Source organism: Onychomys torridus, chromosome 2 (assembly GCF_903995425.1).
Source record: "Onychomys torridus chromosome 2, mOncTor1.1, whole genome shotgun sequence".
Classification (NCBI taxonomy): Eukaryota; Metazoa; Chordata; class Mammalia; order Rodentia; family Cricetidae; genus Onychomys; species Onychomys torridus.
Genome location: NC_050444.1, coordinates 38961661 through 38975352, shown reverse-complemented (window position 1 = coordinate 38975352; position 13692 = coordinate 38961661). Strand labels below are relative to the sequence as shown.

The following is a 13692-nucleotide window of genomic DNA, read 5'->3' as shown; positions in this document are numbered from 1 at the left end:
TAACAAAACCCCAAATAAGATCGCCGCACCTGCACCTTACATTATAACTTAGGACACACTATGGGGGTTGGACTACATTAGTATCATTAGTTCCGTTTCCCCGAGAAGCTAGACATCCAGCGGTAACAAGAACGTACACAGAATATCATGTTGAAGGGGTTGGGGATTTAGCCCTGGGTTCGGTCCTCAGCTCCGACAAAAAAACAAAAACAAACAAACATGTTGAAATGGTAATGAAAGCCCTGGACAGGGTTGACCAGACTGCTGGCCCGGGAGTCATGCCTGTCCGAAGGATGCTGAGAGTTTTCCTCTCACTGCCCCACTATCTGAGACAATCCGGGAGACCCTCCAGGGCTCCGGTGGCCGCGTGACACGGGGCCGTGTGGCCTCCAGGACTGCAGGGGGCGCCCTGGGCCGCGCGGCCTCGGCCAGCAGCGCGCTCGCAGGGGCGGGGCCGCGCCTGGCGGTTGGTGGCGGGCGGGGCCTGGGAGGCGGAGCCAGGGCGGGCGACCGGTTGGTTATTTGGTCCGCGCCGAGGGGGTCGCCGACATCGACGGTGGGAAAGAGTCGGGCTTCCACCGCGTCGGTGGGAGTAAGTCCGTGGGCGGCGGGTGTGGGAGGCGGCGGGGTGGGGCTCGAGCCTGCGGGGCGGGGCCGGCGAGCTTCGGGGTGTCGCGGGGGCGGTGCGGAGGTGCAGGGTACAGGTCGCGGTCGGTCGGTCGGTCGGGAGGCAGGCGCGGGTCGCGCGGCCGTGGCCCGGCTCCGTCCCCGGTGCGGGTCTCGGCTGGCAGCCCGGGGGCGGTGCCCTGCACACGCGCCGCCGACTCCCGGGTGGCCGCTCGACCGGCTGCCGCCTGGGTGGTTGAGAGCCGGTTGCCTGACAACGCGTTGACGCTTTCGGAGGCATCCGCTACCCGCGACGCCCGGAGACAGAGCTGGCTCCTTGCGGGGCCTTCTTCTCTCAGGCAGGCGCGCCGCGGGCTGCGCTGAGTGCTTGCACCTCCGGGACTGGTGAGTGTTTTCACACTTTGCAAGTCAGACTTCATCTTCTCCATATCTCTGTGAAATCTGCTGTGTTGTTTTCTCAGTGTGGTTGCTTTGATGAGCTAGAACCGTCTCTCTCTGCCTTGATTTTAGTATTTTTACTTGGAATTTGAATCTGGTTTAAAAACTATGTTATGTTTTGTTTAGTTTAGGGGTGTGTGTGTGTGTGTGTGTGTGTGTGTGTGTGTGTGTGTGTGTTTATGCGGAGGGGAGGGGGCGCAGGCCACGACGTTCATGGGGAGGTCAGAGGACAGAACATGGAGTGAGTTTTCTCTCCGTTCACAGCGTAGGGCTTTATAGAAAGCCAATTATCCCGAGAAGCTGAATTTTATGTGGAAGAGGGCTTCTTATGTTGATAAACAGAAACGAGCCCTGAGTAAAGTAGGGAGACACTGTCTTTTTCTTTTTTCCTTCCTTTTTTTTTCTGTGAACTTTCTGCTAACATGCTCCCATTGAGAAGATCTTTTGAATCTCCTACCGCAGGATGATCTGGGAAGGGGGCAGATAGGTTTAGAGAAGACAAGCATATAAGGATGCTTTCAGGACACTCTTTTTCCCCCCAAATGTGGTTTTCAGAAAAGTTTGGCTTAACAATTACAGACTTAAGCAAATTCCACACTGTCATTTGATTGTGAGCCTAGCCTTTATTGGCTGAGCCCTCTTGCCAGCTCTCCACACTTTAAAACATCCTTCTGAATGTACTGTGATGTGCCTCCTGAGGAGCAGACAGAAGTGTTCGAGCATGCGTAGTAACAATTCGGCATAGCCAAAGCTACTCCATGTATGCCTGCCGTTACTGTTACTGGTGTATTGATAATAGTCGCTCAAGCTTTAAGTGCTTTCCTGTATTTATTCACTCCCAAGTTTGTGTCTTGTTCCCCTCAGCAACATAGCATAAGCTTTTTAGCAAAATTTGGAGTGATTTGTCAAAATATGGATGTACCCATAGTCAGTTCACGTGAATATCATCTGCTAAGGAGAAAAAGCCTGTGAGACTCTTTCAGGGCGGGCTAATGGAAACTTCATCTTTGCCTTTGTGGGCTTCAGCTCTTAAACAGGTGCCTGTTCTTGCCCCTGCCTACATCTTATTTCTTCCTGTGGGTCTGTCCCTAGTCCGTTTCTCTTGCTGGAGCCATTTTCTGCAGGCTGCTGCCTCCTATACTTTCAGTATTTTTGGGGGTATGATATTTTTGAGATAGGGTCTCACTGCATAGCCGCTGTTGACGCTTCACCCTCCCAAGTACTGGGATTATAAGTATGAGCTGCCATACCAAACAAAATCAGCCCCCACCAGCTGTTGGAGATGGAATCTAGTGTCTCACACCTTCTAGGCAGTGATCTAACTAAGCTACAACTCCAGCTCAGTAACAAGTAGACTTACATACCAAAACCCAGTGTCAACAGCAATAATAATGCTATTTTTTTTTGACAATGTTTTACCATATTATATGATCAGGCTATCCTGGAACTCACTATATAGTTAATGAAAGTTCCAGACATATTTGAATTGTTGGTATTTTTACTGAATCCTTTAATAGACTGACTAAACTCATTGTGGCAGGGGGTATGATCTAAATATTAGGGCAAGGATCGTGTCTTATTTTACCCACCTTCCCCACAAGTCTAGCATCTCTTGCAGGCTAGAATAATGGTTTACAAGGGGAGTCATGTTCCATTCCTCATGTTTCCGTATTGGGGATAACATGTGAGAGAGAGAAGGACAGAGGTAACATTTCCTTGTGTTGACTTGGATTATGACAACCAACTATCAGTTAATAATGATTGAAATCTAGAGACTTCCCCTCCCTCCCTCTTACCCCCTCCTCCCCTCTTCCTCTTGCTTTTTCTTTTTTGTGGTGTTAAGATAGGTTAGAGTAGGTTAAAGAGGTTAAAGTAGGTCCTTTCTGATTTTGGAAATTGATTCAGAATCTTATGCACACTCTGTATATGTTGTTTCTGAGTTGTATCTCCAGCCTGGATGCTTTTAAAGTGACTGTCTAGTTATACAAAGACTGTGATAATACAAGGACAGTAAACTAACTGGTATGGTGACAAGTATGAGATTCTGTTATATGTGTGATGCATTTTTCTTCATAACTCTGTATAGTAAGTAGTATTTCCATTTTATAATCGACAATCCTAGACATAGATTAAAGCACATATCTTGCATTAACCAGAATCAATACATAATGAACAATGGGTTTCTAGTGCAGGTGTTTTGGTGAAACTATTTTTCTGAAAACTATTCTTTTATCTACATACTGTTTGTAGCTACTAGGGAAAAGTATCAGATACTAATGCCATGGAAAATGTAATTGTACATTTTATAGAGTGTCTGGACAGTATGGAATCCCATTAGCTTTCAGCTGATTTGGGGGATGGAATTTAATCCTTAAATTATAAACATTCTTACTGGGTTTTGTACCTAGGCCTTTCCTACCAATCCAGCCCCCATTACCCACTAAATAATTTGTGCACACGTTTGTGGCTGAAATGGTCTTGTGAAAATTGTTGTACACTTTAGGAATAAAGGGAAAAGCAGTCATGACAGCTATGGATGTTTTATGATTTAGGCCTTTGTGTTTCCAGGAACTGCTTTGGGGCTCCTGTGGCATCCTGGTGACAATAAGCGATTGTACAGAATATCAGTGTCAGATAACACCACCCTATTTATGGGCATAAACCACTCCATGTGGATACAGATCCCCAAGATTCTTTACCAGTTCCGTTTGAATCTCATGCTGTAGTTAAATTTAGTAAGCTGTCCGGTCCTAGAATTTTTCCCACCTCCTGATGGCAGTACACCCTCCCTTAAGTCCCCCAGCTCAAGCTCCAGTTATAGACTTCTTTTCTTTTCTTTCTTTCTTTCTTTCTTTCTTTCTTTCTTTCTTTCTTTCTTTCTTTCGCTTTTTTTTTTTCAAGACAAGGTTTCTCTGTGTGTAGTTTCGGTGCCTATCTTGGATCTCACTCTGTAGACCAGGCTGGCCTCGAACTCATAGAGATCTGCCAGGCTCTGCCTCCCGAGCGCTGGGATTAAAGGCGTGCGCCACCACTGCCCAGCCCATAGACTTCTTTCTAATACCCTCCTAATAGGAAACTCAGGGCTTGCCATTGGTGTGTCCTTTTTTTTTTTTTTTTTTGAGACAGGGTTTCTCTGGGTAGCTTTGCGCCTTTCCTGGAACTCGCTTTGGAGACCAGGCTGGCCTCGAAGTCACAGAGATCCACCTGCCTCTGCCTCCCGAGTGCTGGAAGTAAAGGTGTGCGCCACCACCGCCCTAGCTAGGTGTGTTCTGGATGCAGCCATACATCAGTGCTGAAGTAAGTAGTTGATTTGACTTGTTGAACTACAGTAGTGTTCTTCATGGTCTTTAGCGAGAGGTCCTTACCAGGAAAAAGGTCATTGGTTATCTATTTTATTGTGGTTACTGTTACTTAAAGTGAGTTTCACAAGTGCTAAGTTTCTGTAAGGACCTAATCCTCCAAGTGTTTATCTAGCTGCAGTTCTTCCCCATTCATTCAAGTGGACATTGCCCAGCACTTGCTTGTGGTGTGTTCATTTACTGTTGATTTGTCCTAGAATCTTAAGCGTTCATTCTTTTCTTTTTTGATGGTATATATTGGCGATTGAGCGCAGAGTCTTGTATATGCTAGGCAACTGCCCTGCCACTGAATTGCATCCCCAGCCCTGTTACTTTTTAATCTCTATGTAGTTTTTGAGACGGCCTTAGTCTGTAGCTCTGGCTGCACTGGAACTTGCTGTGTAAAGCAGGCAGGGATTGGACTCAGAGATCCTCCTGCCTTCGTCTTCTTAGGGCTGGGGTTGAAGGTCACATGTGTCATCATGCCTAGCCTTTTAAAAAAAGTTTGCAGGGGTTGGGGATTTAGCTCAGTGGGAGAGTGCTTGCCTAGCAAGCACAAGGCCCTGGGTTCTCTCCTCAGCTCCAGAAAATAAAAAAAAAAAAAAAAAAAAAAAGGAAGCTTTGAAGTTTTGGGGTTGGGGATTTAGCTCAGTGGTAGAGTGCTTGCCTGGCAAGCACCTGGGTTCAGTCCTCAGCTCTGGGAAAAACAAATTGCAGAGGCAGATGGATCTCTGTGAGTTCAGGGACAGTCTGGTCTACAACGCAGGTTTCAGACCAATTGAGGCCCTGTCTCAAATACAAACACACTCTTCCCAAGCCAAAACAAACCCCAAACCAACATTTTGGGTCAGTGTCTTATTAAGTCCTTCACCTCAGTTTAAACTTGCAAGCTCTCCACCTCAGTTTTGAGTAGGGAGTCCTGGGATTACAGGTGTATACCAGTATATCCAGGTAAAATACGTAACTCTTAAATAAATGTCTTTGATGCGGTCGGTTCCTGTCTTTAAATTTGATTTTTGAATTTCTAACCATCTTTGGAAATTTCTGTTAGCACGTCTTACTAGGTCCAACTTAGTAAGTGTAAACTAAACTGTACGAAACCAGAGAACTGGCTCAGATTTGTGTTTTCAGGGTTCTGTGTGCTCTCCAGGTCTTGTATCTTCAGTGACACGTATTCTGCTACTCACAAAATTTGATGAGGTTTAGAAAAATATATTTTTGAACATTCTAGTTTCTGTTCAGTGTGGTGGCACACACCTTTAATCCTAGCACTCTGGGCAGAGGCAGGTGGATCTCTGTGAGTTCAAGGCCAGCTTGACTACATAATGGATTTTTGACCAGTCAGGGCTACATAGTGAGACTCTTAAAATCAAGAACAACAAAATTAGCTTCAGTGAAGAAAGTAGTCTTTTCAGAAAGTTGGGAATGATTAATATTCACAGAGACATACCACAGCTGTTATGAGTTCATGAGAGCAACAGCCTGTCATATCCTGAACCCAGCATTTCACAGCTCCTCTCCCCTTCCTCCAGCTCTTAGATTCTCTCACCCCTTTTCCAGGCTGCTCCCAAGTCTTGGGTGTGTGGAACATAGATGTCCCTTTGGGGTCCACACATGCAGGCCACCTGTTCTTAGCACTGATGAGTTGTGAGTCTGTATTAACAGTCCCTGCAGAAAGAAGTGTCTCTGACTCACGTGCATAGTCACAGATTTCTGTGGATGAACACAAATATTTAGCAGGCAGTCTGACAACAAGTCCATTTAGCATAATAACCATAGTATGTTCCCTCCGAGGGCCTGTGACCTTCTTTAGCCGTGGCCTTTTGACCAGCTTTGCAATCCTAGTCATGGATTCACTCCTGTGGAACAGGCCTCAGATCCAAGCAGAAGTAATTGATTATCTGTTCATAACAGTCATACTACTAACTGCTGTAGTGGGCACACCATGCCTATCAGGGTCAAGCTGGATAGGACCATCCATGGTACTCTGCCCCCAGTGGTCTGCATAACATCTTCTTTTTTTTTTTCAGAGCTGAGGACCGAACCCAGGGCCTTGCACTTGCTAGGCAAGCGCTCTACCACTGAGCTAAATCACTAACCCCTGCATAACATCTTCTAAGCTAACTACAAAATGAAGTTTTTTTTAAAAAAAGGAGTTTGGATGGGTGGGCTGTGCTGTTCTCAGAAGACATAATTATTAAATGAAAAATCTCAGTGCTCAGCATAGGTAGCCCTATGAGTTAGTGGTCAGGGAGGTTTTGGAGGTTTTCCAGAAAGCACAGCTTATTGTCCTTGGTTGCCAGTCACAACTGGATGGAAACACTCCACTGCTTGGGTTGCAGGGCATAGAAGAACTTATCTTGAACTAACTAGGAAACATACTCTCCGCTGTCTAGCTTTTACATGACCCATTTCTGTGAAACTTCCAGGTTAGACAGAATTATGGAGGTAGATATGAGATGATTTCCCTGGGTTCGGGGAGGAGAGACTGCAGAGGGGCCTGGAAAAACTTGTTATTGACCCCGTGGTTCTTATTCTGTCAGGAGAATGGGACAGATCTAGTGTCTCAGAACAAGGCTTGTCCTTAATGTTAAGCACATGTGGGGGAAATTTATAAACAGAAATAAGATACGGAGCTCCAGAACATCTGCAGCAGGGACCTGCCGTTGATCTCATCACAGAGATTGAGTTAGGTTGTCTACAGGCTCTCCTGAATCAAGGTTCTTTTGGTCTTTTTTGTTGTTGCTGGTTTTTTTTTGGGGTGGGGCGAGCCTCACCTTGTAGCCTTGGCTGGCCTGAAACTGACTGTATAGAGCAGGCTGTCTGGTTGAACGAGCAGAGGTATACTTGCCTCTGCTCCCCAGGTGCTAGGGTTCAAATGCTGGTGTGCACCACCACTCCCAGCTTCCTCATGATTGCCTTTTCCAGCAGCGTCTTGTTGCCATGTTAAGTCTATCCTGGGGCATGTGGTTTGTACTGTTTGAATAAGGCAAATGTTATTCTATGGCTATTTTATACATGTGTGCGCCCTTACTATCTGGGAAATCATTGGGCAAGGTAAGCTAGTCAGTTTTAGGGTATCAAATAAAGGTTTAATGGTGTTCTTTATTAATATATTAACTATACATAGTACTATTTTAAATAGGACATTTTTGTAGATGTATGTAATTTTAAAATTTATATTTTGAGCCAAGGTCTTAGCATGTAGCCTTGGCTGTCCTGGAACTTGGTATGTATGCCTCTGCCTCCTAGTACTGGGGTTGAAGGCATGTGTCCCCATGTCCAGTAATGTATTTAGGTCACAATCACTCCCCCATTACCCTCTCTTTGTCCCCCTCTCACTGACCCCTATTCCTTTTTTCAACCAGTTTCCTTTTCTCTTTCATGTCTTTTAAAAAATGACCCAATGAGTTTAGTTAAGTTTTCTTACAGGAGCAAGGGTAACTTACCAGTGGCTATATGATTGATGTTTCCCTCTCTCCTCCAGCAACCACTAGCTGCCTGTAGATTCTTAGGGAAGAGTGGGACCTAATGTGCCCTTCCTCTTCCATGACAGAATGCTGCTGGGCCAAATCTGGGGCAGGTCTGTGCAAGTTTTTATGAGGTCATGAGTGTGACGGCCAGTTCATGGCCAGAATACAGTGTTCTACAAGACTGTCCCATTCTCTGGCTCTTAGACTCATTCTACTTCCTCCTCTGTGATGTTCCCTGAGACTTGTTGGGGGTGATGGAGATGTCCCATTTATTACGACTGAGCCATCTGATGTTTCATTTTCTCAATACCTTGACTAGTTTTTACAGTTTCTCTGCTAAAGCCAACATCAGCACAAATCTATGGATACAAACACACATTAGAGGGCAATTTGATGGGCACACTATGTTTAACAAAAGAACAACCATAGCCTTTCCACTTGTGCCTATGACTGTTCTAGCCACAGGCTTTTGATGAGATTCACACCACCATTCTTGAATTCACCTTTGGGGAGTGGGCCTGAGAACCACATAGAAAGCAGTTGTTGTCCCCATAATACCATGCCACTATTGTACCAGTGGGTCCGTCTTGCCCTACAGGCCAGTATTAGAGCAGGGAGGGTTTGGTGTTGGTAAGACCATTGATGTTTTCTCTCTGATACAGTGAAAGCAGCCAACAAGGAGGAAGCTTTCAGCTTAGTTCCATCTGGATTTCTCTGTCCTGTGTTCAAAACATGCTGTGTCTTCAGTAATGAAGTCTTATTTCCTTCATTCTTGTGGGCAACCAATAGCAGTGGCAATAGCCTGTATTGTGTTGGGGGTTGAGGGCCTTCGCTGACCAACAACTTATAGGGAGGTAGCCCACTCCCAGCAAGGGATTTTCATTTAATATTTAGTTTATTATTCTAATGTTGCTTGTGCTGGATTATTATTTGTTTAATGATTTTGTTTTCTCTCAGATTTTACCTTTTTTTTTTTTTGGTTTCTCTGTGTAGCTTTGTGCCTTTCGTGGAACTTACTCTGTAGCCCAGGCTGGCTTTGAACTCAGAGATCCACCTGGCTCTGCCTCCCGAGTGCTGGGACTAAAGGCATGTGCCACCACCGTCCGGCTTCAGATTTTACTATGTCCTATTTCCCTGTATATTTGTTAACGTCACAGTCTTTGATGACCGATGGGATTTTCTTACCTGCTCCATTTACATGGCAAATACCTCTGGGATTTGTTGACCTTGGCCAGAAAGATAGACTACCTGTCACATTGAGGTGGTGGAAGCATTGTAATTTGCAATTGTAGTGATAGCTGAACAGCCATGATTTCATTACAACTCACTAGTACTGGTAAATAAAGTGGGTGAGTTTTATGGTGGATGGGTTATTTCTCAGTTAAAACTATAGCTTGTGAATTTCAAATAAGGATCTTGTTAATAAAGGAGTTTGAGATTCTGTCTTGATGACAAGCTGATAAGTAAATGTAGGACTTTTGCTTGCAATAGAATAATTAAGTGTTGACTGGTAAATAAGTAGCCAGTGGTGGAATTAAAGGCATTTTGTAGTCTCTAACTTGCAGATTTGATCAGTTAAAGAATGTAAGGGAAGATTTAGGTCAAGAATAAGATATTTACTTAGTCTAGAAAGAGTTCTATGAAGACTGCTTGTTGTTAATGAGGGAAAAGTAGTAGAGAGATTGACCAGGTAATAAAATGGCCTCACTTGTAAGGGGCAAGTAGTAATCATGTGTCTCTACCAGTGACACCTTGAGAAAGACATATCTTGTTAGTACTATTCCTGCTGAGAATAGAAACTAAATTTAGTCATAGAGAAATTCAGATAAACTTCAGGTGGGAAATGATCTATTTAAAAAAAAAAAAAAAAGGATAGGGCTGGAGAGATGGCTCAGTGGTTAAGAGCACTAGCTGCTCTTCTGGATATTCTGAGTTCAATTCCCAGCAACCACATGATGGCTCATGACCATCTGTAATGAGATCTGGTGCCCTCTTCTGGCCTGCAGTCATACATGCAGACAGAATACTCTATACACAATAAATAAATAAATATTTAAAAAAAAGGATAATAGGTTTGTATTGAAAAATGTTAAGGGGGTTGGGGATTTAGCTTAGTGGTAGAGTGCTTGCTTAGCAAGTGTAAGGCCCTGGGTTCGATCCTCAGCTGGCGGGGCAGGGGCGTGGGGAGGGGAGAAAAGGAAAGAAAAATGTTAAGGCTTGAGGCAGAACAGTGGAATGTGGCAATAGTCTGTGTTGTTTTGGATGGTGGGCAGTTGAGGGCCTTAGCTGACCAGCAACTAATAGGTAGCCCACCCTGGGCAGTGGGATTTTCAATTAATTTTAAATGTATTATTCTAATGTTTCTTGTAGTAATTATAATTATTGTAATTAATAATAATAAACTTGGTTAATAATTTGTTTAATGATTTTGTTTTTTTCTCAGATTTTGGTTTTCCTATATTCAATTTTCCAGTATATTTGTTAAACTTGTAGTCTTTCTCTGAAGATTGATAAGATTTTCTTTTTCTCCCTCCCTCTCTTCCTTCCTCTCCTCCCTCCCTCCCTCCCTCTCTCTCTCTCCCTTCTTCCCTTCCTTTTTTTTTTTTTTTTGGAGACAGGGTTTCTCTGTGTAATAGCGCTGGCTGTTCTGGAACTCGCTCTGTAGATCGGATATGTGATATGGTTTTCCTACTTTCCCATCTCCTGGGAGGAGAGGTTGACCAGGCTCTGAATTAATACTGGAAGAACTGAAGTGGGAAAACTGGGGATTCAAGGCAGCTGAGAACTTGAGTAGTTTGCACAGGCTCAATTTTATTATTACGTCTCCTTGATAACAGAGTTATGAGTTCGCAGTTCAGCAGAGAAGCCTGCTTCACAGGCAGCAAGTTCAAGGTTATATAAAGCACATCAGTGTTACTTGTTTTAAGAAAAATGTCTTGAGATATGGAACATTATTTGCCCTAATTATTCTCTAGAAATTGAGACAGGTAGAGGGCATTCCTATGTTTCTTCTTACATTTGTTAGCATTCTAAATTCCCTTCTTGAGAAATATCAACATCAGATATTCTCATTCTATGTCACAAATACGTTATATCCTCACATTACCTTAAGTCGAGCCCCAGTAGTCTGAACTTGAATATTAAAGAGAAAAAAGGCTGCAAAGACTAATAGTGGTTTATTTGAAAGAACGGGATAGAACTGTGGTAGACTTCTTTGCCTAGCATGTAGTGAAGCCAGATTCAATTCCCAGTACTGGGGGAAAAATCAGTGTATGGGTAGTTGATAATTACTTGATATTATGTTAAAGTCATTGAAGAAAGTACCCCCCCCCCCCTTTCCTCACCTAGTGTTAGGGATTGAATCCAGAGCTGTATGTGTGCCAGGCAGACATTGAGCTGCATCCATCTCTGGCTCAAGCTAGTTCTCAAGGAGTACATCTTGGAGAGTTGTGTGACACAGGGCAATGTGGTATGTAATTCACTCTACATGATTTTAGGGAAAGTTTGATTTGCATGTGTATCCAGAGAGGAACATTTTGTACACAAGCAGAGGGTTAAGCAAGAAGGGCAAAATCTTACAGAAAGCGTTGGTAAAGAGTGTACAAGGCTCTTGGTATTAACTTAGTAACTCTGAGTTCAAAATTAATTTCCTTCTTTTTGGTTTTTTGAAACATGGTTTCTCCGTGTAGCCCTGGCTGTTCTGGGACTCACTATGTAGACCAGGCTGCCCTGGAATCCTGAGATCTACCTGCTTCTGCTTCCGGAGTGCTGGGATTAAAGGCGTGCCCTGCCATGGACCAGCTAAAAATTAATTTCATTCAAATAATTGGGAAATAGTTTTTCAGAGAAAAGTGTTTTAAAGATTTAAGTTTCTTGTCTATTTCCCTTTTGTTTTTTGATTGTGTGAATATGCTACATATTGTTACATCCCTTCACAATCCCCCCTCCCACAGGGTTTCTCTGTGTAGCTTTGCACCTGTCCTGGAACTCACTCTGTAGACCAGGCTGGGCTCAAACTCACAGAGATCCACCTGCCTCTGCCTCCTGAGTGCTGGGATTAAAGGCGTGTGCCACCACCACCTGACAGTCTTTCTTTGTTTTTTAAAGGTCCTGACTTCTTTTTTTTTTTTTTTTTTTCTTTCTTGCTTTTTTTTTTTTTTTCTTTCTTTCTTGCTTTTTTTTTTTTTTTTCTCCAGAGCTGACGACCGAACCCAGGGCCTTGTGCTTGCTAGGCAAGCGCTCTACCACTGAGCTAAATCCCCAACCCCAATTTGTTAGTTACATAATTGTATAGAATGTTTTTCATTGTGAAGTTTTCATTCCTGGGTATAAACTCCTTTGACTGTGTTTCTTTTTCTGTGCATTGACTTGCATTGTAGGCTTTTATGGGAAGGTGGAAGAGACAGACTATTTATGTTCCTGCTTGAGTCTGAAGTTTTCAATGTGATTGAGATTCAATACTAAATGTGGACTAAGATGTTGTCTTAATACTTTAGCTTAAAACAACACAATACAGTTGTGCTCATTGAAGACTTTTTTTTTTTCTTTCAGAATCTGCAAAATGACAGATAGCTTGGATGAATTCATTGAAGAGCAGAAAGCGAAACTGGCCAGAGACAAAGCAGGATTGGAGAGTGATCCACCTTACATGGAGATGAAGGCAAGATCAGTAACTGTCTGCTAACAGTTTGTTCCAGCAAATTGGATGTGAGGGTGCATGTCTTTAATCCCAGCCTTTAGGAGGCAGAGGCAGGTGGATTGCTGTGAGTTCAAGGCCAGCCTGGTCTGTACAGCAGGAATTCCAGGCTAGTCAGAGCTGCATAGTGAGACCCTACCTCACAGACAAACAAAGAAACAAAGAAATAACCCCCTCACCCCCACCCCGACCAACAGTGAAAACGCCAACCAAGCGTGTTGCGCTGAGACATCTCTGAGGGCTCCACCAGTGAGATTCTCCTGTCTTGTGCTTGATTTGATTAGTACACCCTTGTTCTGCTTTATTAAATGATCTTTATGTACTAGTTTAAGAGTCACGGCTTGTCCAGGCCTTGCAGGCCTTCCCTCAGCGCATCTGGGACTTTTAATCTTGATCTGTCTTTTGTCTTCATAGACCCTCCCTGTTGGGAGAGGGGAGGGAGAGAGGGGAGGGAGAGAGGGGAGGGAGAGAGAGGGGAGGGAGAGGGGAGGGAGAGAGAGGGGACATAACAGAAAATGTCCAGGAAACTTGGATGCCAGGCAGTGGCACACACCTTTAATCCCAGCACTCGGGAGGCAGAGCCAGGCGGATCTTTGTGAGTTCGAGGCCAGCCTGGGCTACCAAGTGAGTTCCAGGAAAGGTGCAAAGCTACAGAGAAACCCTGTCTTGAAAAACCAAAAAAAAAAATTAATTAAAAAAAATTAATTTAAAAAAAAAAAAAAGAAATTTGGGACACCATGAAAAGACCAAACCTACGAATAATAGGGATAGAAGAAGGAGAAGAATACCAACGCAAAGGCACAGAAAATATATTCAACAAAATCATGGAAGAAAACTTTTCTAACCTAAAAAAGAAATACCTATGAAGATACAAGAAGCTTACAAAACACCAAATAGGCTGGATCCAAAAAAGTCCCCTGGCCACATAATAATCAAAACACTAAACATACAGAACAAAGAAAAAATATTAAGAGCTGCAAAGGAAAAACACCAAGTAACATACAAAGGCAAACCCATCAGAATAAACACCAGACTTCTCAATAGAGACTATGAAAGCTAGAAGGTCCTGGACAAATGTTATGCAGACACTAAGAGACCACGGATGCCAACCGACATTAGT

At 43.8% G+C, this 13692-nt stretch overlaps 1 protein-coding gene across 1 annotated transcript in view; it reads left to right on the top strand.

The window, feature by feature from the left end:
- The first annotated feature begins 502 nt into the window (after nucleotides 1-502).
- Cspp1 (centrosome and spindle pole associated protein 1) overlaps nucleotides 503-13692 on the top strand; it is a 91114-nt gene continuing 77924 nt past the window's right edge. Inside the window, exons 1-2 of the mRNA XM_036178531.1 lie at nucleotides 503-592; nucleotides 12428-12545. Coding sequence (XP_036034424.1) covers nucleotides 12438-12545 — 108 coding nt within the window. The 5' untranslated portion in view covers nucleotides 503-592; nucleotides 12428-12437. The remainder of the gene's footprint in view (nucleotides 593-12427; nucleotides 12546-13692) is intronic.